This window comes from Stegastes partitus, unplaced genomic scaffold, assembly GCF_000690725.1.
Source record: "Stegastes partitus isolate 25-593 unplaced genomic scaffold, Stegastes_partitus-1.0.2 Scaffold11, whole genome shotgun sequence".
In the NCBI taxonomy this organism is placed as follows: domain Eukaryota; kingdom Metazoa; phylum Chordata; class Actinopteri; family Pomacentridae; genus Stegastes; species Stegastes partitus.
In genome coordinates, this window is record NW_007577742.1 from 9891 (window position 1) to 31975 (window position 22085).

General features: G+C 38.5%; 3 protein-coding genes across 3 annotated transcripts; 1 reads left to right on the forward strand and 2 right to left on the reverse strand.

Annotated features, from left to right (window-relative positions):
- Positions 1–1276: 1276 nt before the first annotated feature.
- Positions 1277–3539, reverse strand: odam (odontogenic, ameloblast associated). Its single transcript, XM_008287469.1, has 9 exons — positions 3480–3539; positions 3350–3385; positions 3210–3257; positions 2810–3058; positions 2646–2702; positions 2426–2548; positions 1804–1836; positions 1590–1673; positions 1277–1436 (listed from the first exon to the last, which is right to left on the reverse strand). The coding sequence occupies exons 1-9, from the start codon at positions 3537–3539 to the stop codon at positions 1401–1403; spliced, it is 726 nt and encodes a 241-aa protein (XP_008285691.1). The 3' UTR covers positions 1277–1400.
- scpp1 (secretory calcium-binding phosphoprotein 1) lies at positions 1342–21813 on the forward strand. Its single transcript, XM_008286465.1, has 10 exons — positions 1342–1352; positions 18559–18712; positions 19027–19081; positions 19686–19733; positions 20090–20143; positions 20257–20283; positions 20392–20433; positions 20784–20825; positions 20932–20991; positions 21094–21813. Exons 3-10 carry the CDS (start codon positions 19028–19030, stop codon positions 21586–21588), a joined length of 822 nt encoding a protein of 273 aa, XP_008284687.1. The 5' UTR covers positions 1342–1352; positions 18559–18712; position 19027; the 3' UTR covers positions 21589–21813.
- On the reverse strand, positions 9809–16485 carry sparcl1 (SPARC-like 1). The gene is made up of 11 exons (XM_008286453.1): positions 16404–16485; positions 15302–15357; positions 15106–15171; positions 14009–15007; positions 13443–13551; positions 12620–12741; positions 12415–12535; positions 12186–12322; positions 11582–11730; positions 10839–10987; positions 9809–10541 (listed from the first exon to the last, which is right to left on the reverse strand). The coding sequence occupies exons 2-11, from the start codon at positions 15353–15355 to the stop codon at positions 10513–10515; spliced, it is 1935 nt and encodes a 644-aa protein (XP_008284675.1). The 5' UTR covers positions 15356–15357; positions 16404–16485; the 3' UTR covers positions 9809–10512.
- Positions 21814–22085: the final 272 nt, after the last annotated feature.

Consider the following 22085-nt stretch of genomic DNA (forward strand, 5'->3'; position numbering starts at 1 on the left):
TACAACATTTTGTGTATGACATTATATGTGGCCTCACTGAGTATGTGTGTTTTCTTCAACTAAACATGTAGGTTTCATTCCTAGAATGTCACCAGTATACCCTTAAAGCAGGTCAAAATATGACTGAGTTACGTCATTAGTCTTTTGTCGAGACATTATTCACTTTATGTTGCAAACAACGCAATCTCTGGATTTTTTTTTTTTATGGCTGCATTGACCTTCAATGTGAAAATCTTGCAGGGTGACAATATACTTCCTATCCTAAAGGAAGGTGACTGAAGATGCAACTTAAATACACAGTTTTATTAAACATGAAGAAGCAGAAACCTGCATTAGTGTTGGATACTAATGGCTATACACAGCCTGGTGGAAGAGAATCTCATTGTAATAAGGCATTAAAAAAATGTTCTGACATTTAGTGATTACAGTATGAAAGCTCAAAATTCTGTTGTTTTTTTGTTTGTTTGTTTTATGTTACTTATTTTACAGGGAGAAAACATAGGCCTCAGAAGAAATGGGAAACTGTGGCTGTTTAACTTAACTTTAATTTCAGTCAATATATATGTTTAAAAAAAAAAAAAACTCCTAATGTCTGTTCTGGGTTGTTTATGCTTTTTTTTTTTTTTTTTTTAGATATGTTTTGTAGAGAATTTTGCTTGGTTTGCTCTTTGATATAGACACTGTGATTTTTGATTTTTGTAACTCCTCATTTCGATGTCAGCAGTACATGAAGCCCATTTCCTCACCACAGAGGCACTTATCTCCTTGCTTAACACACAATGTAGGTAATGTCTGATTACAGCACGTATATGTTTTTTTTTGTTTGTTTTTTTAATAGGTGTTTCAATAACAATTATAATTTCTCTCATTTCTTTTGAAGAATGAAGTCTTTGTTGGGTAAGGAGTTCTGAAACCTGTAAGTATGCATGATTTGTTCATTTCTTGTGCAATATTTATCGTTAAAGTATGTCATTCGTGGTTTCTATTCTCACTCTAATGCAACCTTTACACAAGACTTTCTGTTGGTATGTTGCTATTTAAACACATATTGTGCCATGTTAGACTGTATACCCAGTTTTTTTTTCTTTTGTTTTCAAATAGGTTTTATGGAGAATATTTGGAACCAACCTTTAAATCATTTTCCACACATTGAGTGATATTGTGAGATTGTCGTTCACATTTTTCTTTGGCGTATTCTAGGAAGTCATTTATGTAATTCACAAATTTCCACTTAAGCCAATATTTATTTTGTACTACAATAAAACACTCGATCTACTGAATTTGGCAAAGTTCTTTATTTAACATGTGAAAAGAAAAGAGCAAATTCCAGCACGTTTCAGTGCACCAAACACGTTAATACATTTTTGCCAAGTCACTTTGTAGTATTTCTCAGATGACGTCTAAGGCTCAAACAGGAAGGGGAAGCTGGCGTTAGCCTGCAGAAATAAAAGAAAAACAGCGGATCATTAATCCAGAGTCAAGTGCTGCACAGTAAATGAGAGCAATCATGTAACAGAAGATTATTTGTGTACATGTGCATGAGCATGTAAAGGCTTTAAAGGTTGTAAAATATATATATATATATATACTTCATCAATCCCAGGCCCAGATGTGTCACCACGAGCATCAGGAGGTATTGTAGTAGAATCTTTCTGTGTCCCCTGTGGCCATGTCTGAAGTCGGCCACAGTAAAACAAACAATGTTACAAAGCCTGGACAACTATTACAGCAAACTGATACATAATTCTATTCTTTTTTTGGTTAACTAGCTAAATAAGGAAAAACAAATGATAGATGACTCACTTTTTCTGTCTGTAGCTTCGGCTTGGAAGCCTGCTGAAATTAGATGAAATGCATGAAAAGTCAATTACAAGACTTTAAAAGTGCATATATACTAATAATAATTAATGTCTTGGCATTTGTCATCTCATTTTAGAGTCCCTATAGCAAGCAGAAACTTTTAGCAGTCCCCTGCTAAGACAGACAAACAGACAGGCAGGCAGACAGTGTGGTCAGTATGGCAGATAGCTGTCATTGCGTAACAGTCACCACATTCACACTGTCATGACTCAGCGTGCAGCTATGTTATTATCATTAAGTCTTTCCTTTGAGTCATCAGTGTCTGTATAAGTTCTAAAATGTAATTCAAGGTAAGATACGAAACACATTATTTATTTAGATTTATTTTTTTGTTTGTTTGTTTTTTACTTTTTTCTATGAATATTTTTGTTGTCAGCTTGCATTAAAATGGTCACTGAACACTTCTGTGCTGGTCTTAACCAAGAAAATGTTCATTCAACAAAATGCCTTTAAAAATTTCTCACAAAATTCAGGTGAAGTTTGTAAGCAAGTTTGTCCTTCATCACAAAGCATTGAAAGACTGAGCTCCTCCTTTCTGTACTTGAGGTTATTTGTCATGTCTGACCTGCAGAGGGAGCTGTGGTCTCTGTGTGGTTCTCTCCAGGTTCTGCTGACCGTTGTTGGGCTGCAGCACTGCAGTATTCCTCTGCTGAGGATAGCCATATGGTGGTACAAAGTAAGGGAAGCCCTGTGGATGACAGAAACAATTTCAATCAGCAGGGAGCATATAAATAAAGATATTTATGTTTGCACACAGGCCAGTATGCTTCAGTATGGTTTCATACCTGCTGCCTGTGAAGCTGAGGAAATCTATAAGATGGATACTGGAACTGTGGATACATCTAAAAGAGATTGAAAACAATTATTAGTAAAGCTATTTCTGCAGCTGCTCCAATAGTAACATGAAGTAACGGCACAATTCTTGTGTCTCCGGGCTGCTTTGTTGTACCTGCATGGGGTTTTGGGCCTGCTGAGGGACGTTGGGACTGTTGGGGTCCTGTGAAGGCCCAAGCTGCTCTTGCTGGCCGTTGGGGACAAGCATAGGTGTTAGCTGGTTGCCCTGGTTGGGAAGCAACAACTGGGGCCCCTGTGGACCAAAAGGACCTGCAACTTGAGGGTTCAAGTTCACCACCTGTGGGGTGAGCAGCACCTCAGGCTGCTGCTGCTGCAGCACATACTGGGGTATTATTGAAGAGCCCTGGAGAAGAAATGGGTAGATGTTTCAGTAAAGCAGACATTATTGAATTCATGTAAGGAAGGCACAGGGTAACTCCAGGTAGCAAACAGCCATGTGGTGGTTAGAGAAGAGCATCTGACAAACAATGCTGTTTGTGGAGGCACAGTTGTACCTGTGTTTGTCCAAGAGCTGCAAGAGTTAATCCATTCAGTCTCAGGATCTGAACACACACACAAGGGTTGAATTAGACTGACTGATATTATTCCATATTGTACATCAAACAGATATGATTTTTTTTAAACTGCTGTTTACCTCATTGCTATTGCTTGCAATGATTCCAATCTGCAACTGTAAAAGAGACATTAAAAATAGCATTGAAACAGTTCTTTAAGCTTGTACAATATGTGCATATATCATACAGCAGCATAAAGATGTAACTCACTGGCAGAGCAAAGCTTGTCCTCAATAGACAGATCAGTAGAAGGGCAGTTTGCAGCTTCATGATGTCCTGCAGGGTGTAAAAACATGAGACAACTGAATAAAGTCACCCACTTTTTTTAAAGCTTCATATAACCCTTTTTTAAATTCACCAATACACAAAGAAATGTTCACTGAAACAAATTCGTCTTACCGTTTCTCAAGTTCTGCTTTCCCTTTCTGTGCCTGTCTCATCACCTTGTCCACATCCCTTTTAAATTCTCTGCATGCCAGCTGTTATAGTCCACCACCAACCCATCCAGACAATATGTGGTCAGTATGACAGACATTTCTCATGGCATCAGACTCAGACACTTACAACACAGGACAGGTAAGTATGTCATTAGATGTAAGTCATGTCTCTAAACACCATGACATGGTCTGTTTCAAGTTGTTAACAAGTCTCTGAAGAATTCTATTTTAAAATGTTATGCACTTTTCACATAAACAGATTACAAAATTGTCAGATTGTCTGGGATCTGCTTGTATTGGCCAGAACTAGTTCTCATTCACTACATATTCTCTTAGGGGAATTGTATGTGCATATGTTTAAATGAAGCACTTCAGTGTGTAATTATGGACATTAAGACCCGCAAGAAAATTTGGCAGGTCATGGGGGAAAAAAAAAGAAAAACAGGAGTTGGGAGCTTATAGTCAGACATTTGTTCATCATGCTCACACTGATATTGGCATCTAATTGGCAAATCATCGTGCGAATAGTTGACCTTGTTGGGACTGAAGTAAAGGATAGAAAAACAGAAATAGTCTGGCTGTGTGCGTGTTTGTTGCAATTCAACATGTATTCTTATTGCAGGCAGTTTTTTGATGCAATTTTCTATGGTTTAAATGACATCTGGGCTTAAACATGTTTGTGAATGTGTCCAGTAGGCCTTCTTGATAGCAGAAAAACAATGGCTTTAGCTCTGTTTAAGTTGACAGTCATGCAGCGTGCACAATACCAGGACAGTGAATCTTAAGCAGTTTAATGAAATCTGCTGTTCACTGATTTTTAAAATTTTTTTTATGACATACGCTGATTTTCATTTTGTGCGCCTATGTTGTTGTTGTTTTTGTTGTTGTTGATGTTATTTTATGCCACCCATAAAATAAAAAATAAAAAAAAAACAGCAAAACTTTATCTGACAGATTTCCCAGCTCACATCTAGGTGACTTATGTGCTATGAGTCCTCTAGTCTGTTTAATCAAACACTGAGTGAACTTCAGCTTCAGAAAGTGTAACCTATTTGTAGTTCAGGCCTTATTAGGTCTGATTCTGGTGCTATTTTTGCACCATTGTAGAGCTAGAAAAGTTAGGACAATAGTGTAGATACTCCTGAGAATCAGAATAAAATTACTCCCTCATGGTGACATTTCGAGGGTAAACATTTTAATAAAGGTTATTGGAAGCATCTATACTTGAGTGTGGACTCTGTTTCCCCAGATTATATATATTGTTGTCCAGCACCTAGAACTCATCACATGGATGTGCATGCTTGTTGTATGTAGTTTTTGCAATTATGTCACAAAACCTACTTCTGTATCATGTTTGGTTTTTTGGGGGGGGGGGGTTTACACTTTGTCCTTTAGATGGCAGCAGAGATCCATTAAACGTTACATGCAAATTGTATAGAATTGGTGAAAATGTTTTGGTTAAAAATATATATGTTTGTGTGAAATCTTTGAAATACAAACGTAGAATTCATTAATTAAAAAACAAACAGGTTAACCAATTAACTGATTTTATTGTTGAAATATTTTTGGCCTCTCAAAATAAGTAATACATAAAGTGAACCACTGTATTCATCCTTCATCATATCATAGACATATGCAGTCACAGAAGTCAAGCTTTATTGTGATACTGGATATTACAAATGTAAACACTCATGTTAAAGTAACAGTGTCTCTTTAACTCTCGTCATCATCGTTATCACAAGGGGCCGCTGTTGTTGCTGACATAGTGGGAGCAGGGATCTGAGGGAATAATGAACAACAGTGAATGAATGGGTGAATAAATAAAAAAATAATTTGTGAAACAGAACAGGCCAAAAAGCATACACCTAACAAGGCAGTGCTGATTATTTTTGCAGTTCTGTCAAAGATCGTTGCTTGTGGTTGACATAATCTCACCTGAGTATCCACAGTAGCCTTCAAGGTGTTTTCTGATTTCATATTCTCACGCTGAAGAGTCACAGAGCAACATATAGTCAGTGTAGTTTAAATTCAAAGTCTACGTGAATACAGACTGAATGTTTCTTACCCTGAATCTTCTGAGTGGATCCACCTGAAGAGGAAGTTGCTGTGGCACAGCACCACCTGTGACGCCCTAAACAAAGACAGCAAGATAGCAACGCTTAATTTCATGTAATTTCTTAAATTTCTACAAATGAGAAACAGTAACTGATGTTGTGAAAAAGGTGAGACATTACCATCAGAGGTTGCTGAGGAGGATTCACTGGGGCCATTTGAGGAACTCCCATGAAAGGAAGCTGGTGGTAAACAAGAAAGATCCAAATCAGAATCATGAGTTAAACAATATTACATGAGTTTTGTGTTGTTAACACACTGACCGTATTGACTGCAGGTACAGAGTACACGTTCGGGATGGGGGCCCGGACAGCAAATGCAGGAACTCCAGGAACAAACTGTGAGAGGAGAAATATCAGTGTTATTTGGCTATAATTTCTCATATTGAGATAGCTCTATTAGCTATCTCTATTGAGTTTGCAACAATCTGAATTTACATCAGTTAGCCAATAATGGTTTCAAAAGTTGAGACGTGTCATGAAGCTGACTGTGTCATATTTCTAACAACTGACCATATGATGACCCGACTGACTGACCTGAGCAAACTGGGGCTGCCCAATAAAACCTGCTCCACCACCAGCTACCACGATTGGGTTCAGACCTCCAGCCATCATTGCGGGGTTTACTCCATTTACTCCTCCATTCATACCTGGCAACATGCCTCCATTCATGGCTACGATGAGCCTCTGTCTCTGTGTGGAGCAGGAAAAGTCATGTCTTATTTATTATGGCCTTACCTTGATTAATGTGCTTAAAGTCAAAGTCTGATTGTAGCTCACCTTGCCTGCACTGGCCTGCAATAGAAAAAAGACAAGATGTTACACTGCAGACAGACAGACAGACAGACAGACACATCGATAGTCCATACTCACATAACAGATGATGGTTGCAAATGTGGCGAGGAGAAGAAACTTCATTTTGCACTTTGAAATCTGTAAAAGGAGAAACAGAAAACTTCACAGACCATATATTTCTTGCTTCTTTTCTTGCTTCAAAAGTTATGAACCCAGGAGGATCACTGTAACCTTCTGTATTTAGAGCACCTTTTATCTGTCACAGAAGATTGTTATGAGCCAATTAGAGCAGAGAACACTGACTTGTTCACACACTATATTTGTCACCTGTGTGTCATGGGAACTTGTGATATATGACATCTTCATTTTTCTACAATGCAAGATTTAAAGAAATGTAATTCAGTGCGATCCTAGTTTCAAAGACACTTGACCCTGCTCTGCCATCTGACATTGTTCTCCACACAGCTGAGTGACCGCAAAAAATAACAGAATGATTCAGTGTCTTGGGAGGGTTTCTGGAGGTTTCTGGAAGCAACTGACTAAAAACCAGAACGAACCATTTAAGAGTTGCGGGTTGTGGTTACAGGAGGCAAACAAGTGACATCATTTTCAAGTGCTTTTGTAGATTAAACCATGAAAAACAGGTGTGTGTGTGTGTGTGTGTGTGTGTGTGTTAAAACATTTTACTGACTGTAGCAAGCAGCTTTACCCAAACCAATTATGAATGAAATTTAATTCATGTCTGGAAGTGCATATTTATAATTTAGCAATGCAAAGGGAAAATACTTGTCTCAGGTATGCCTAAAGGCCTAACTGTAAATTGCGATGTGTTTAAAATTGTCTCAATTTAATTCTCACTTGCCTCAACAGCACTTAAATGAACCATTTTGTCAACTCAGCCCTAATGAGCACACAGCAACTCTCAGAACTGTTGCACTTCTCTCGGTACAATACAGACACATCCTGTGAATGATGGATAGTCTGTGTTTTTTTTTTTAAAACCCAAACCCAATATCTGTTGTTCTACACATACTAGAACATATATTTGTATTTTCTATTCACATACAATCTGTGAGATATAGATAATAATCTGTGCAATAATAATATTAATACATCTCTCAGTATTTCTATTCACAAAGGAATCTGTGCAACATCACTGACATGTGCAACACTGTTATTTATATAATCTAATACTTTATGTTTTTGTTTTTAAAATACATTTCCTAAGTGTTTGTACTATCTTTTGCTGCTGTAACATTACAAATTGTAGTGTCACAGGAGATTGTTTTATTCTTTTTTTTTTTTTAAAGTTATCTAATTTTTTCTTATCTTAACATCTCTTAATTTGTAAAATCCTCAAATGTTACCAAGAGACAAGAACAGATACAGAATGTCATGTTCTCCTCAGCACATTTTCTCAACATGTTTGGAGCTATTACATCCATTCCCCGTGCGGTTGGCTGGTTATTTTGTCACATACTGAGGCTGTCTGGGAATGGTTTTTCTGCTGCTGACAGGGCAGCCCACAGCAGACCAGGTAAACACCCTGTTGGAAGTCTGGTCTGGAGCTTTACACTAATTACATACTGTCATGCAGTTCCAATTAAGAAACATTTTCTTCCTGTTTGCAGTTTTATGTTGTGACAAATGGTATTTCCCTGTGTAAATATCATTTTTGAGGTTGGATTTTTTTTAGTATGTTGTAGACTTCATTCAACGGGAATCAGCTGCACAAGGAATTCAGAAAATGATCTGAGTTATGGGTTTAGGATGTTTCTTTTTTTTTTTTTGAATTTAGAGACACAAATCACCATGTTGCAAGAAGGTACAAACAGCGTACTCAAAATAGAAGCTTGAGTATATTTTTACTAGTCTCTTACATGAAAATAACAGCCATCAGAGGAGCCACACCCATGACGCTGGTTGATTTTATTCAGTGTTTTGGTCAAGCACACTTGGAGAGACGTATTTAGGGCTACAGGTGATTATGTTTTGAAATAAAGGAACCAACAAGAACTCAGCAGTTCAATTTTTTAAAATTCATTTATTGGCTATTTAGTTATGATGACAGTGATTTATAGCACTCAAGCATGAACAGCTTGTCATGAGACAGGGTTCATAATCACAATGTAGGAGAGAATCATGAGACATTTGTGACAGCTTTGTGGTCTCATTTCACTGGCTTCTCCTCCTTCTCCATCCCAGAGCATTCTTCCTCCTCTTCTTCATCCATCACCTTCATTACCGGAGGCTGTGTCCTCCTGAGGCGAGCTGCAACCGAACGCTGAAACCTCATTCTGCCAGCTGGCTTTCCACCCCCACCAACACCACCCAGTTGTTGCTGGTTATTTAACCCGGCCACGGAGATCAGCTGGGCTTGGCCTGGAGTCAACACGGCATGCTGAGGGTCTCCTCCGGCATTTCTCTGTGGCAGCACCGCAAACAGCGTGACCGGCCCACCCCTGGCTTGCTGCCCCTGAAGATTCACGGTGACGCCACCTGTCTGCCCCACAGGAATCGCCCCTCCTGGCTGGAGAGCTACAATGGGAATTAGCTGCTGTAGAGGAGCCTGTCCTACAAGGTTCCCAACTGGCTGGAGAAAGTATGCCCCACCGAGTTGGACTATGTGTGCCAAAATGGGTTCACTGTTCAGTGGAGCCCCATTTTGAGCTCCAGCATTGGCGTTGTTGGCTGCTGCTGCTCCTCCATTGTTATTCACTCTCCCCTTGGCAAGTGCCTCAGCACTCCCTGAAGAAACGCCACCCTCCACCAAAACAGCCAGGGTCTGAAAGATAACCCACAGTATGCAGAACATGTTTGTGTCCCTATGAAAGCAAACGGTCGACAAGCGAAGAGCTGCTTCTTTCTTGACTTATATAGAGAGTGTCAGATTCAGTGATCACCAAGAAAGGTCCAATCAGAGTCCAATGCTTTATCTCAAAACAACAAGTTACTGTAATCATCATGACCAAGCTGCAGGCTATTTTTTGCTTTGTTGCCTTGCAGAGGGCTATTATTCAGGATTAAGTGGCAAACCAAACCCAGGTATCAGTGACTTGCATTTCAAACCAGAGGACATGCATATATGTTCATCTCATGAAGACACACAGAAGCTGACCAGTGAATAAAACCTGCTATTAGACCATAAAGAGGCGTTTTCCAGGGTCTTTTGGGGTCCAGTAGGACTATGAACCAGTAAGAGGCTAATTCTTTATTTCAGGACTTTAAAGAAACACAAGTGATCATAACATATCATTGCACAGAAATAGTTTGTGTCATTTTTTTTAACCGTTCGTAAAACTTTAATTAGAGCTATATTTAAGATCAGAAGACAGACATTTACAGCATTTGCTTCTCAGTTAAGCAACACAGTTACAGATTTACATTTACTAGTATAACACAAGGATTTTAAATTGTCTACTAAACCTTTATAATTTAAAGAGTAATTCTGCTCTAAATCACTCTAACATACAAACCACAGTTCTTTTAAAGCAGGGCACAGTGCCTTTTCTATTAATATGCTGTTGTAAACTTTCCCCCAAGTTGGAATGCATTAGAAAGCAGATTCTGGATAAAACTGTCTAAAAATACTTATATCCTAAAAAAGAAAAAAAGAAAAAAAACACAATTCTAGCAGCTTAGTCTAAATTACAGATCAACGATTTAAATGTCCAAGCTGAGCCTGACACAAAACAACAGCAATGATTACCAACATCTGTTCTTTATAGCAGGAGGTAAAATGAATTTCTTTCATGTTATTTGCCAGAGAGTATTTTAAACATTTTGACCTGACAAAATAAAGAAAAGGAGCCAAATGGTATGTGGAGGCTTCTTGTTTCAAGCTGAGATGCTGGAGCAGCTTCCACAAGCTCGTGTAGTAGACGTAGTACAAAGCAAAGCTCAGAAAAGCAGGTTGACATCCATATCCTCTGTGGAGAGAAACAGTTAAACAGGTACATCGTTACTAAGATTGTACATATATTGCCGGTCATGAAAGAATGTACATTTTTGACATTTTTTACATTTTGCTATTTAGTTAGAATGATAAAAAATAAATAAATAATTAGAACTGCTTGTGAAATCACCAAATTCCAAACATATTTTGTAGCAACATACAAATTAAAAATTTCATCTGTCATCTTTGTGATTATGTTGGGTTAATATAAAGACTTCATTGATACATTTCTAAGCTAAAGTGTTATTTAAAGGCATTATGCTGCTCTCACCGTTCTTGATGCCAAAACAAGAGGTCCACTCTTTAAAGGAAACCTGTTTGTCTTTGTCAGCGTCACACTCCTGGAAGAAGCGTGAGGTGCAGTGTTCCATCGGCACCAGAGGGACTCTGAGTGGAGCCAACTCTGAGTGGGACAAGAACCTGCACACAGTGGACAGAGATTGGATGTGACCACATGCAGTGCACATCATGACTGAATCGTGGGCTACACTGGGCCAGAATTGGCTTTAACATATTGATTAGCTGCAGATACAACAGAGAATGATTGAAGTTCAGGAATATGCAGTTTACTACAAATTCTAGGTAGCAACACAATCTATCCATGAGTGTCAGGGTTGGTTGGATTTGATCATTCAGTTGTCATATTATTTATTTAGGATTACTGTTGTCCATGCAATATACAGTCAACAATCCAAAGATTGTAATCAATGCTGTGATTATCTAATAGGAAAGTTGATCCAGATAATAGCTATAAAGTCACCAGAACCTATATTATTAGATTATATTCACATAACGTCAGAATATTGGTTTCTAAAACCCATACTGGTTAGAACCTAGGGAAAGTATTTTGGGATGTTATTGAGAACAATGTAATGGTTAACCAAATTAAATATTAGTCTCAGTAAATACACACAGCTGCAAGCCAATTCTGGTGTGATTTATTCTAATTTGTGCTGTCCCTGCTAAAATGAACCATAAACGGATGTGAAATTAAATGAAAAAATTCAAATGTACCTGTCAGAGGGGTGCTGGTCCAACTGGGCAAACTGCCAGTGTACTGGGTAGATGTACATGTTATAGTTTTTCTCAAAGTCCTGCGCCAGCAGCTCAACAGAGTGATCGCCAGCGTGAAGGCGTCTCTCGCTCTCAAAGATTTTCTTCACCTAAAGAAGACAAAAGGCCACAGTTTGATCCACTGACATAACATACTGTTTATTTTCACCTGTGTGCTATTTAACTGTCAGACCAGCTCACTTGCTGACTAAATGACAACAAACAGCAAAGTAATTGTTGATGATAATACAGAAAATTTAATTAAACCTGCAGCAATCACATTTTTTGAGATTTATTAAGTATTGTGTTATGCTGCTATATGGAGCCATTCCGTGTACAGAAAAGACTGCATACATTTTTTTAGTTGGTTGATGCATTTATCATTAGCAAACATATAAGATATTAATCTCTCTAAAAATGTACTATAAACTCTCCACCATCTTCTTCCTAACTGTGGCTAATTCAGTGGTGCACAGATGCCTGAGAAGCTTACCTCTGTATCAATTTGTAGATATAAATATATCTTATTAATAATTCGAGTATATCTTATATTAGTGTATCTTACTCTAAAACGCTGTTTAGGGGTGAGAAAGCCATGGGATATGGAGTCATGCTCATAGAGCTGCAGCAGCACATTTTTCAGCCAATCCCTCATACGTAGAGGAAACTGGATCAGCTCAGTGTCCACGCATGCAGGTATTACTGACAAAGAAGAAGAAAGAGAAGTATCAAACAACTTTTTTCCCCCTCCGACTCATAATAAAAAGCTTAAACTACACAGTCTAAACTCTCACATTTGCATGCCCCAGTGTAGTCCAGATGCAGTCTGTGTCCTCTCTTTGTGCCCTCCAGATTGCATTTAGTAGCAAAAAGTTCACATGATGTATCATACGTTTTGTTGTCTGTCCCACAAACCTAAGTGGAAACAGTAGTAGCAGCATTAATGAAACAGAAGCTAAGTTTTCCAGTCTAGTCATCAAAAAGACTGTGCATACTCACATGATCAAATTCATTCATGCTGGGAGGACATTGTGACGGTTCTTGACACACACAACCTGGCTTACTGTCTGCGTCAAGTTTACATGTTTTCCCACGTTTGCAACGGAAATTGTCACATGGATCTAAAAGAAAAGGCAAACACTGAAATTATCTCTGACCTATAATTTATCTAGTTTTTAAAAACAGCAATGTAAATCATATATTTTCCTGACACTTGACACCAGTGAGTTAGAACTGCTCTGCATCGTCCTCCACATTCCTCTGTCATTAGAGTTGGTACAGTGATTAAATTCAACTTGATCTCTCTTATTCACTCCTTAAGCCTGCAGAGCTGTGTTTTGGTAGTGGCTGTGAAGCGGAGTGGCACTATTCATGCGGAAGTTTGAGCAAAATGATCCAGTCAGCAGATTCCCCTGTGAGACTGTTGGGATAGTGCATTTGTGGGTATACGGGAAGCTGCTGCTGGTGCTGACCTGGCACTATGGAGGACGTAGTATCCCACAAAACCAAAATCCAATTTTGTGAAAGATACAGTTTCATACAAAACTACCTCAGAGTGGAACATTGTACCAGCCTACACTGAATACATTTCTAATTTAGAAGTTTCAAACTGTCAGTTAAAGAACATTGCTTAAAATGGCATCATGTGAACATGCTATCAGTTTTGTTTTAAACTTAAAATGTTGTTAAGCATCTGATTTGATAATCCTCCAGCGTTTTTTTTCTTTGACAGCTGTCTAACTAACATATAGAACTTGTCCCATGGATATCTGGGTGTATGAACAGACCCAGAAACATTATCTTTTCAATAATAAAAACCAACCAGCAGGGGTCTCTGAGGGATGCAGGCCTTCACCAACAGAGGGCCTGGACTGGGGGTACAAATCCACTGTCGCTCTTATCTGCACTGGATTCATACCTACTAAAGGACCCTGGAAAAGTATATGGAATAGAAATAGAAAAATTATTCAGTGATGTATATTCACATCAGATTGCAGCAGAACTGCAAAAGTAAACATCAAGCTACCATGGTGAAACCTGTATTTTTCATTTTACTTCATTTTTGGCCACTTGGGGGCAGTGGAAATTGGCTATAAACATACCATTTGACATATTGACACCTTTAGTTGATGCACTAACAGTTGCCAATTTGCACATACAGCAGAACCAGAACAACATCGACATTAATGTGAAGTTGTGTTTCTGTGCAGATATTTCTATTTGCACTAGTTTTGGTCTCCACTGTCTTCATTTACAGCTGGGCTAGTGGTGTACAATGTTTTTAGAGTCTTTTTTACCAAACCAACATAATCAATAGAAAGTTGTTAATGTAAAACTAATGATTTGCTTCTGAAAACAAAGTAAATGTAAAGTTGATGTGAGCATTACCCATTTCCCTGCCCTTCTCCTCTTTGCCTTGTGGACTGTGTTGTCAATGTTGCGGCCTTCAGACTCCTGAGCATCCTGTTGTCTCGGCTCTTTCCCAGGTTGTGTTTCATCCCTCTGTGGAGAGTGCTTCTTTGCCCTCTGGTTTTTCTTTTGCTTCCTTGTCTTTCTTTTGGTTTGACTTCCACTCTCATTCTTGCTCTTCTCCTCCTCCTTTCCAGACAGCCGGGACCCTGATTCAAGCTCTCCGCTGGTCTTTGCTTCTTGAGGCTCTCTGACTTTGTCCTGATCAGACACTTCCTCGCTGTCTGCAGCCTCAGTGTTTTGCATTTCCTGTTCATAGTCGTCAGCAATACTGGGTAGTTCTTCCTTCTCTTTAATATCTGGTTTTGAATTCGACTGGGTGTCATCAGCGTGGGCTTTAGCTGGTACAATCTGTAGAGGTTGCAGAAGGCCACTATCAGCAGCATAGTCAAGATCAACCGGGATCTCTGATTCTGTGCTGCCATCTGCATCCTCTAAAAGTGCCGCTTGCTCTTCTGTGTCAGCCATTTTGCCAGCCACCTTTTCCTGCTTTTCCTCCAGAGACATCTTGTCCACATCTTGTTCTTCATCTTCCACACTTTCTTCCTTCACCCCTTCCTCTAAGTTGTCTACCAACTTCTTCTCCTCCTTCCCCTCAGTGTCCTCACCCTCAGTGATCTCTTCAGCCTCACTAGACTCCACCTTGCCTTTGTCAGCCTCCACTTCTTCTTCCTCCAGCTCTCCTTCAGCTTCTTCGTCTTCTTCTGCCTCTTTCCTCAGGAGATCTACCAGTTCCTCCTCGCTCAGCAGGACTGCGGTGCTTTTCTCCCTCTTTTCGGTCACCTCTTCATCGTCCTTGTTAGCATTAGCATTGTCTTCGGAGCTCAGTTCCTCATCTTCCTGCTCTTGACTTCTGGCCTCAAATGTGACTAAAGTAGGCAAGATCTGAGGCTTGTTGGCCTCCTCTGTGATGACATCCTTAAACAAGTGAGAGAAAACAAGTTAATTGTAGGGTTTAAAATTTCCTGATGTTCTTTTCAAAGCAAATCCTAAAATACTTTAATGCACCACTCTACCTTTTCCTTGGCTGTGTGTAAAGTTTTGTGCAATCCGTGATGTTTTCCATGAGGTTTACTTTTTACCTAAACATAATGGGGAATCATTTCAGATATTTATCAGTATATTGCAGTACTAAAACAGAGATCACATTACATCCATTGCATCAAATTTCAATTGTCAAACTTAGAAAAAAAAAAAGACTTTGCTACTCACAGACAGGGCAAGAGTTGCTGCCAGTAAGCAAAGGAACACTAAGCAGGCCCTCATACCTGTAACATTGAAAGGAAAAGCTTCAGCATGGGACAAAATTGTTTAGAAATTGATTATATGCAACTCATGTTATTGTTCAGCAACTGAATATCTGCAAAACTTAATTAACAAAAGGCTAAAGTGCAAGTCACAGACAACCAGTGTATTATATTCTGACTTCTAACTGGTCACAACAAAGATGAGAACTTGGCACATCTTTCAAAGCTGAAACAGATGAATGCATCTGTATGCTGCCAACACATTCATGACAAGAAGAGCTGTGGGATGGGCCTCCGCTGTTGTCAAGGCTACGGGCCTCTGAGATGCGCCCAGCTCTCAAAAGTCACATTCAGGGCTAAAGTAAACATCAGAAGCTACCAGACTGGAAAAAGTTGACTAAGTCCACAAACTTTTTGTCTCTCTGGACAGAAACAAAACAGACATTACTGAATCTGTCCAGTGGAATAATAGTTCAGCACAGCAAACCTGAAGTAGGTGCAGGCAGGAGGGATGTGGGTATGAAAATAAACCAAAAGCAATAAATCACTAAATTTTATTTGAGCTTTATAATTTGGAAGTATCATTTGTTTGTTTAAAGCATACAGTGATTTAATTATACAAGTAGTTAGTCATATTAGATGATATTTGTATATGTATGCCCCATTTTTAATAAAATAATTTAATGCTTTTAAGGATACTTTACAGCTACAAAAAAAACTTGTTCACATGCAAACAACGCACAGCCGTGAGTAAGCATCATTTACATTTGTCAATGCTATGTACATTATATTAGTACATCACAGTGTAGACAGTATATTGGAAGTTACCATCTTTTGATATGTACAATAATAACATTCAAATCACTTTCAAGATCAAGATCGACAAAGTTGAGTTTTCTCTAAAGAGGCTACAGTGTTATCGAGCCAGTAGTCGCTGCTGACAACACACAACAGTTTCATTGCAAAGCAATAAGTAATAAAGATGTCCCGCGTGCACACACCTCTACTTGTTCATTAATAAACTGAATTGCAAAACAATGTCAAAGTCTCTGTAATAAGAGTTTTACCTGAGGCTGGCGGATTCCAGAAAAATGAAAATCCCGCACAAACACCAGTACGTGCCTGTGTTCAACCTGTGAAGATGTCCTTTTGTATTCAAGACAGCACACACACTGTCCACACAAACTGGCGTGCTTCACACACAAATGCACACACACACACACACACACAGAGATCACACAAAGTTTTTTTTCAGGGTCTAGGATGCCAATGCTAACTTTGGGAGGGTCTTTGGTCTACAGAGAGGCGAACAATGCGATCCTACACTGAACTTAAACTCAATCATCTGCCTCTAAAAAAAATGTTTCCTAAAAGCACAAACAAGTCTAAAAAGCAACACCCGAGTGTGTCTTCAAAAACAGCATTTGTCAGGTTTAAACATTTTTAAAATTAAGGATAATCTCATGCATTTGCTCGCATGTCTCGGTCTGCAGTTTGATTAAATTTCAGTTTTGGCTTTTGTTTTTTGTTTTTTTAGGTTGGTGAAAATTTGAAAACTGTTATGCGTAGGCTGTTTATGGTAGAACAAAACCATTCCAAACGTAACCACAGTGTTTTGGTACAGAAGTAATGCACAATCCTGACCACTAGATGTCCCTCCATCACAAGTCTGTGCTCCTGAAGCAACTAACAAAGGCAATGACAGGTAAGTAACAGGGGTTAATATTTTGACATGATGAGAAAAAGTCAGACAAATGTTTGTTAAAAGAAAACAGGTTCACCTCAAGAGCCACTGATTTCTGGCATTTAGGCTATTAGGATAAAAAAACAAACCTTTTCACCAACAACATAAAAAAAGTCCTGTTAATAAAATAGCACGTTGTTTCTGTAACATTATCTCGCAAAACACAGAAGTGTCAAGAGAAGTCGGTGATGCTGAGGATCATGTGATTGAAAGCTCCAAGCAACAGTAAAACTATTTTGTAAACTATTGTTTCCATTGTTAAACATATACATTGAACCTCAGCGACTTCTCATTGTATTACTATCATGATGTGATCTTCAGCAACATCAGAATAATTTCCAGCAGCTTATTTGCATTATTTCCTCAAACTATTACTACACTATTTTTGCATGATTTACTAATAACCCAGACTTTCCCACCACAATCAGATCTGAGTAACATGGGTCTATTACCAGTCAGACAAGTGTTACATTAAGAATATCACTAACAAGGTGCGTCAGACGTCAGGGTAAAAGGGTCACTAAAACTTAAGTAACCTCGGGGTGAATGACATTGCAGACATTGTTGACTGTCTGTGTGCCACAACAAGCATCAATCATCCTCTCCTCCCTCCTCCCCTTGTGGGTTTGGCAGAAAACTCTGGACTGGTGAACATCCAGTCTAATTACAGGCCTCTTTTGCACGGTTAAAATCCAAAGTGAGGTTAAACAAGGAATTCTGTAATCTTATTTTGGGCCTGGCCATATAAGGACATCCAGGAAGCAATTATCAACCTCAGGGAGGAAATGTAGACGTCTTTATTTAGGCTTTCTACTGTACATGCCCCATTTCCAAGAACTACTCTTATTTCCGATGCAAAACTGAAGGCAATGTGTTACAAAATACACTTTAGATTTTTTTAAATACAATAAATCAAATAGTGCAATTAACCTTAATGAGGCATGTCACTCAGGTTATGTGAAGTTGCAGGTTTAATTATCCTTTGGAAAAACACCACAGGGCTAATTTGTTCCAATTTCAGATGACTTTTTTTTAGCTTACCCACCCTTGCACTTCCTCCAACCTGTTCTTTGTAATTTAATATTAGACAACAACAAAACTATTAACAAGAAAGTAAAGATAAAAACCTCCATTTCACCGGAAATAAGCATTACACCGTCTGGAACTTTTTTTCCTCTCTGAGTGGGAGAGTTTGTTTTTTCAGCAGGCCACAAACCCTATGGTTGAGTATGCTAAACTATATTTCACTAAAGACTTGAGAGGGGGCGGAGGAAATTTAGTGACTGAATGAAACAGTTGAGTGTGTGTGTTTTTGTGTATATACAATCATGAACGTGCCAGTGTGTGTTTGTTTTGAGCTCCCTCTCCGGAACAAATACACCTTCGCACATCGACAGGACAGAGACGCCCGGAAGGAAGTGATGCAATCGCCTTAATTGAGGTTACATATATACAGCGCTCCTTGGAGTTTCCTACAGCAAATCCACACATCGAGCTTTTACTGCCTCAACTGCCAGCTTCCATACGTGGCTCAGGACAGACTCTGGATTCTGGTGTTTGCTGCTACGGTACACTCTACCAGGACCACTAACAACATCTTTTACAGAAGCTCTGACTCTAACAGACAAAAAGGTAAGTGATTATTCCTTGATTGATTACAATATGTTTTTGTTTGTTTGGTTTTTGTTCATAACTTGTGTTTTTCTAACAGCAGCACACATTCTCATTACATGGTCACTTTTGTCTGATTTCTAAAAACTTTCAATGTTGTTGGTTAGTCTGTGCTTTTATGTTTGTGTTAAGTTCAGGTGCAAGAGCAACATTAATGCGTTCAGACATTCTTTATCTTTGCTAATGCAAAACATGAATGTTTATGTATTGATGCTTGCAAAGTGATTAAAATCAACTGAATCAAGGACAATATTAATTATGTCTTTCTGTTACAGAATGAAGGTCACCATTATAACATTTTGCCTGATTGGAGCAGTTTTTGCCAATCCAGTAAGTATGAAACTAGTTTGAAAGAAAAGTCTGTTTATGCAACAATATGCAATGTTTCTAAACCTTAAAAGTTTACACAATTACTTTTTGTTTTCATAAAAGTGAAAAAAAAAACTTAAGGTGCCTCTGTGCTGACATACAGTGCATTTTAATGTATTTAATATGAGCATTACGACAGTAAAGATTTTTTTTTTTTTTTTTTAAATAGCACAATAAGTGTAAACATTACTTGTTTTTCCTGTGGTATTTTTTGTTCTTAAACACTTGTAAGCTATTGCCTCCACTTAGAAAATATCTACTACATTAACCCTGTTCAGGACTTTGGGGTCTTTAGGATTTACATTTGGAACCGAAAATATGTCAACTTATCAGAAAATGTATTTAACTTAGTATAAAAGTCTATAATGAATACCAACAAATATTTTGCACATATTCTTTCTTGGGGTCCAGTGGACCCTGAAAGAACCTCCTACGTATGGCAACATTAAAGTCCTGAATGGTTAAGGCACTTTGACACAGACAAGGGCAACATGCATGTTTAGAAATAAAAAATGTTCTAGTGTTAACCTCCTAATGACAATGTTCTCTGTTTCCTGTCTGACAGATTTTACACAATGTTTCTTTGGTATCAAGTCAGCTTGACTCAAACTCAGTAAGTACCATCAGATATATTGTTTTTTTTTTTCAAAACTGCACCACACTTGGTTTTAACAGCACATTGAGGAAACCACACATAATTCATTTGACTGCACTGAAGCTGCATTCCTCCGTCACAGTCAGCAGAAAACCAAACAATAGGTGTGGGTACTTAAAGTTTCTTCAGACCTCAAGACAATTCCCATTTCAGGGACTATTGTTCACAGCATCTTTTGTCTGCAGCAATAGTTTGCCCAAGCGATGGCTGACATGAATGGATCTGAGATGAATGTGATTATTGTTGCTGCTTGACTTACAGGGTATAATTAAACATATTGTGGTGTGTGCTTACTTTGTTTTTTTCTTCCCCAGACTGAAAGCTTGTCTGTTTCACAATCTTCTGAAAATGATACCTCAGAGCTTCAGGTAACACATACATTTATTCCAGTAATGACTAAATGAATATTTTCTGACTTTTTGCATCACTTTTGATTGCTGACTTTCACCTAAATGGGTTTGTGTTTCTCTTTGTGTTGCAGAGTTCTGAGGAAAACGCCTCAAATCAAGTAAGTCACTTAGATTCTCAAATATCTGCACAGGATGCATGAACAAACATCTAACCACACAGATCTGAATAAACTGATGTGCTGTAAATGTGTTTTGTTTTTCTGCAGAGTTCAGAATCAGAATCATTAGAATCCACATCAGAGGACAAGGTGGGTCAGTTTCACTGTTTAAACTTTACTGTCATACATTTCTTATCAAGGTTGTTGTTGCAATGTTAAAAATCTCAAAATTGTCATAGTTTTAGAGTTATGGGTGTAACCCAACAATAAAAATGAAAAGAAGTGTAATGAAATGGAACTGGAGTGAAAGAAAAAAAAAAACAGAAATGAGAAAAGAAAAAAAAACATGACTTTAGTGTACAAAAGTCCAGTAAGAACTTAGCTTAACAGAACAAAAAATATAGATGCACTTAAAGATGAATGTTCTTATTGTACTAGTTATTTTTGCTACACTATGTATGTCTCTATTGGAGAAATAAAACTTTGCTTTCCACAAACAGACTTCAGAGGAGAGTGACAGTCAATCAGATGAGGACAGCGCGGTAAGATGAAATTAAATAAAATATTTTACTAAACCTGGTATTATTGCTTAATGTTAACATATAATATAAGCTCTTGACTCATATAGTTGATTGTCTTTTTCCACAGAACGACTCTATGCCCGAAACCAAAGACGACAGCATGGGCAGTGAGGAGAATGTTCGAAAGGTGAGACAAACATTTTGCAATCTCACTCAATTTTAAACTGTGTCTCATTTCAGCTGAGGTTACAGCTGGGTAACGCTATCCTCTGTTTATTTCCTGCATCAGAGCTGGGTCCGAGTGTTTGCAAATGTAGTCAAAGTCCTGAGTGCAGAGTACAACAGCAGCACAGAGGTGAAAGGTCAGATGGACTCCCTGAGCAACGAGCTGATGGAGAAACAGTCCAAGGGTAGCACAAACCTGCAACTGCAGGAGAACCCCACAGACAGCAGCGACACCACCAGCAACAGCGCTGACACCAGCGATGGCACCGACACCACAGCTGCCATCAGTGACAGCAGTGAGAGCACCAGTAGCGAAAGCAACGAGAGCAATGACACCAGCGAAAACAGCGACAGCAGTGACGCCAGCAAGAGCACTGAGGACAGCAATGCCAGCAACAGCTCTGAGATGGCACAACTCAAAGACTGTGTGAATGGAACGCAGAGCTGCGAAAGTGAAGAGTATTTCTTCCAGAATATTGGAGATGACGCCCATTTCTCCGTGGACAATCTGATGGTGCCAGATGAAGATGAAAGGCAGCTAAACCTAAGAAGACGATAACATGTGCATCATTGTGCTCTCCACTATGAACTACAGCACCATTACATGACCAGCCTGAAGATTTCAGGATGACAGATTTGCTTTTGCCTATTGCCTCTGAACGTTCATTTTGGCATTATGTTACCAGTAGCTGATAATTTTTTATATGTGTGAATAATATTATGATAATTATAGCATTTACTTTGTTTTGATAATAAATAATAAAGAAATGATATAACCATGGTATTGGAGGCTCGCATGTTTTTATATAAAAAGACATATAATAATAACATGTCATTTACCACACAGTGTTGAAATGCCAGTACTTCAATAAAGTTTTTATGCAGTTTATTCCAGCACATTATAAAGAGAAATATTGCTCTGTGTATTCCGTAGACTGTGGTTTATCCATTTAGTTATTTACTATCGTTACTTTGCAGATTTAATCTACAAATAATATGATTAGCTTTAAACAAGCAGTGGCTAACAGTATGTAGAAGTAGTTCAAATAAGCACTG

Excerpts from the sequence above, each read along its gene's own strand:
- sparcl1 (XM_008286453.1), bottom strand. The coding sequence starts at position 15,355 with ATGAGGGCCTGCTTAGTGTTCCTTTGCTTACTGGCAGCAACTCTTGCC. Across the intron at positions 12,742-13,442 it reads TCCCTCAGAGACCCCTGCTG|ATCCATGTGACAATTTCCGT; the intron begins GTTGGTTTTTAT and ends CTTTTCTTTTAG. Across the intron at positions 11,731-12,185 it reads CCCCTAAACAGCGTTTTAGA|GTGAAGAAAATCTTTGAGAG; the intron begins GTAAGATACACT and ends TGTCTTCTTTAG.
- scpp1 (XM_008286465.1), top strand. The coding sequence starts at position 19,028 with ATGAAGGTCACCATTATAACATTTTGCCTGATTGGAGCAGTTTTTGCC. Across the intron at positions 19,082-19,685 it reads GAGCAGTTTTTGCCAATCCA|ATTTTACACAATGTTTCTTT; the intron begins GTAAGTATGAAA and ends CCTGTCTGACAG. Across the intron at positions 20,144-20,256 it reads ATGATACCTCAGAGCTTCAG|AGTTCTGAGGAAAACGCCTC; the intron begins GTAACACATACA and ends TTTGTGTTGCAG.
- odam (XM_008287469.1), bottom strand. The coding sequence starts at position 3,539 with ATGAAGCTGCAAACTGCCCTTCTACTGATCTGTCTATTGAGGACAAGC. Across the intron at positions 3,258-3,349 it reads TTGCAAGCAATAGCAATGAG|ATCCTGAGACTGAATGGATT; the intron begins GTAAACAGCAGT and ends GTGTGTGTTCAG. Across the intron at positions 2,703-2,809 it reads AGGCCCAAAACCCCATGCAG|ATGTATCCACAGTTCCAGTA; the intron begins GTACAACAAAGC and ends AATCTCTTTTAG.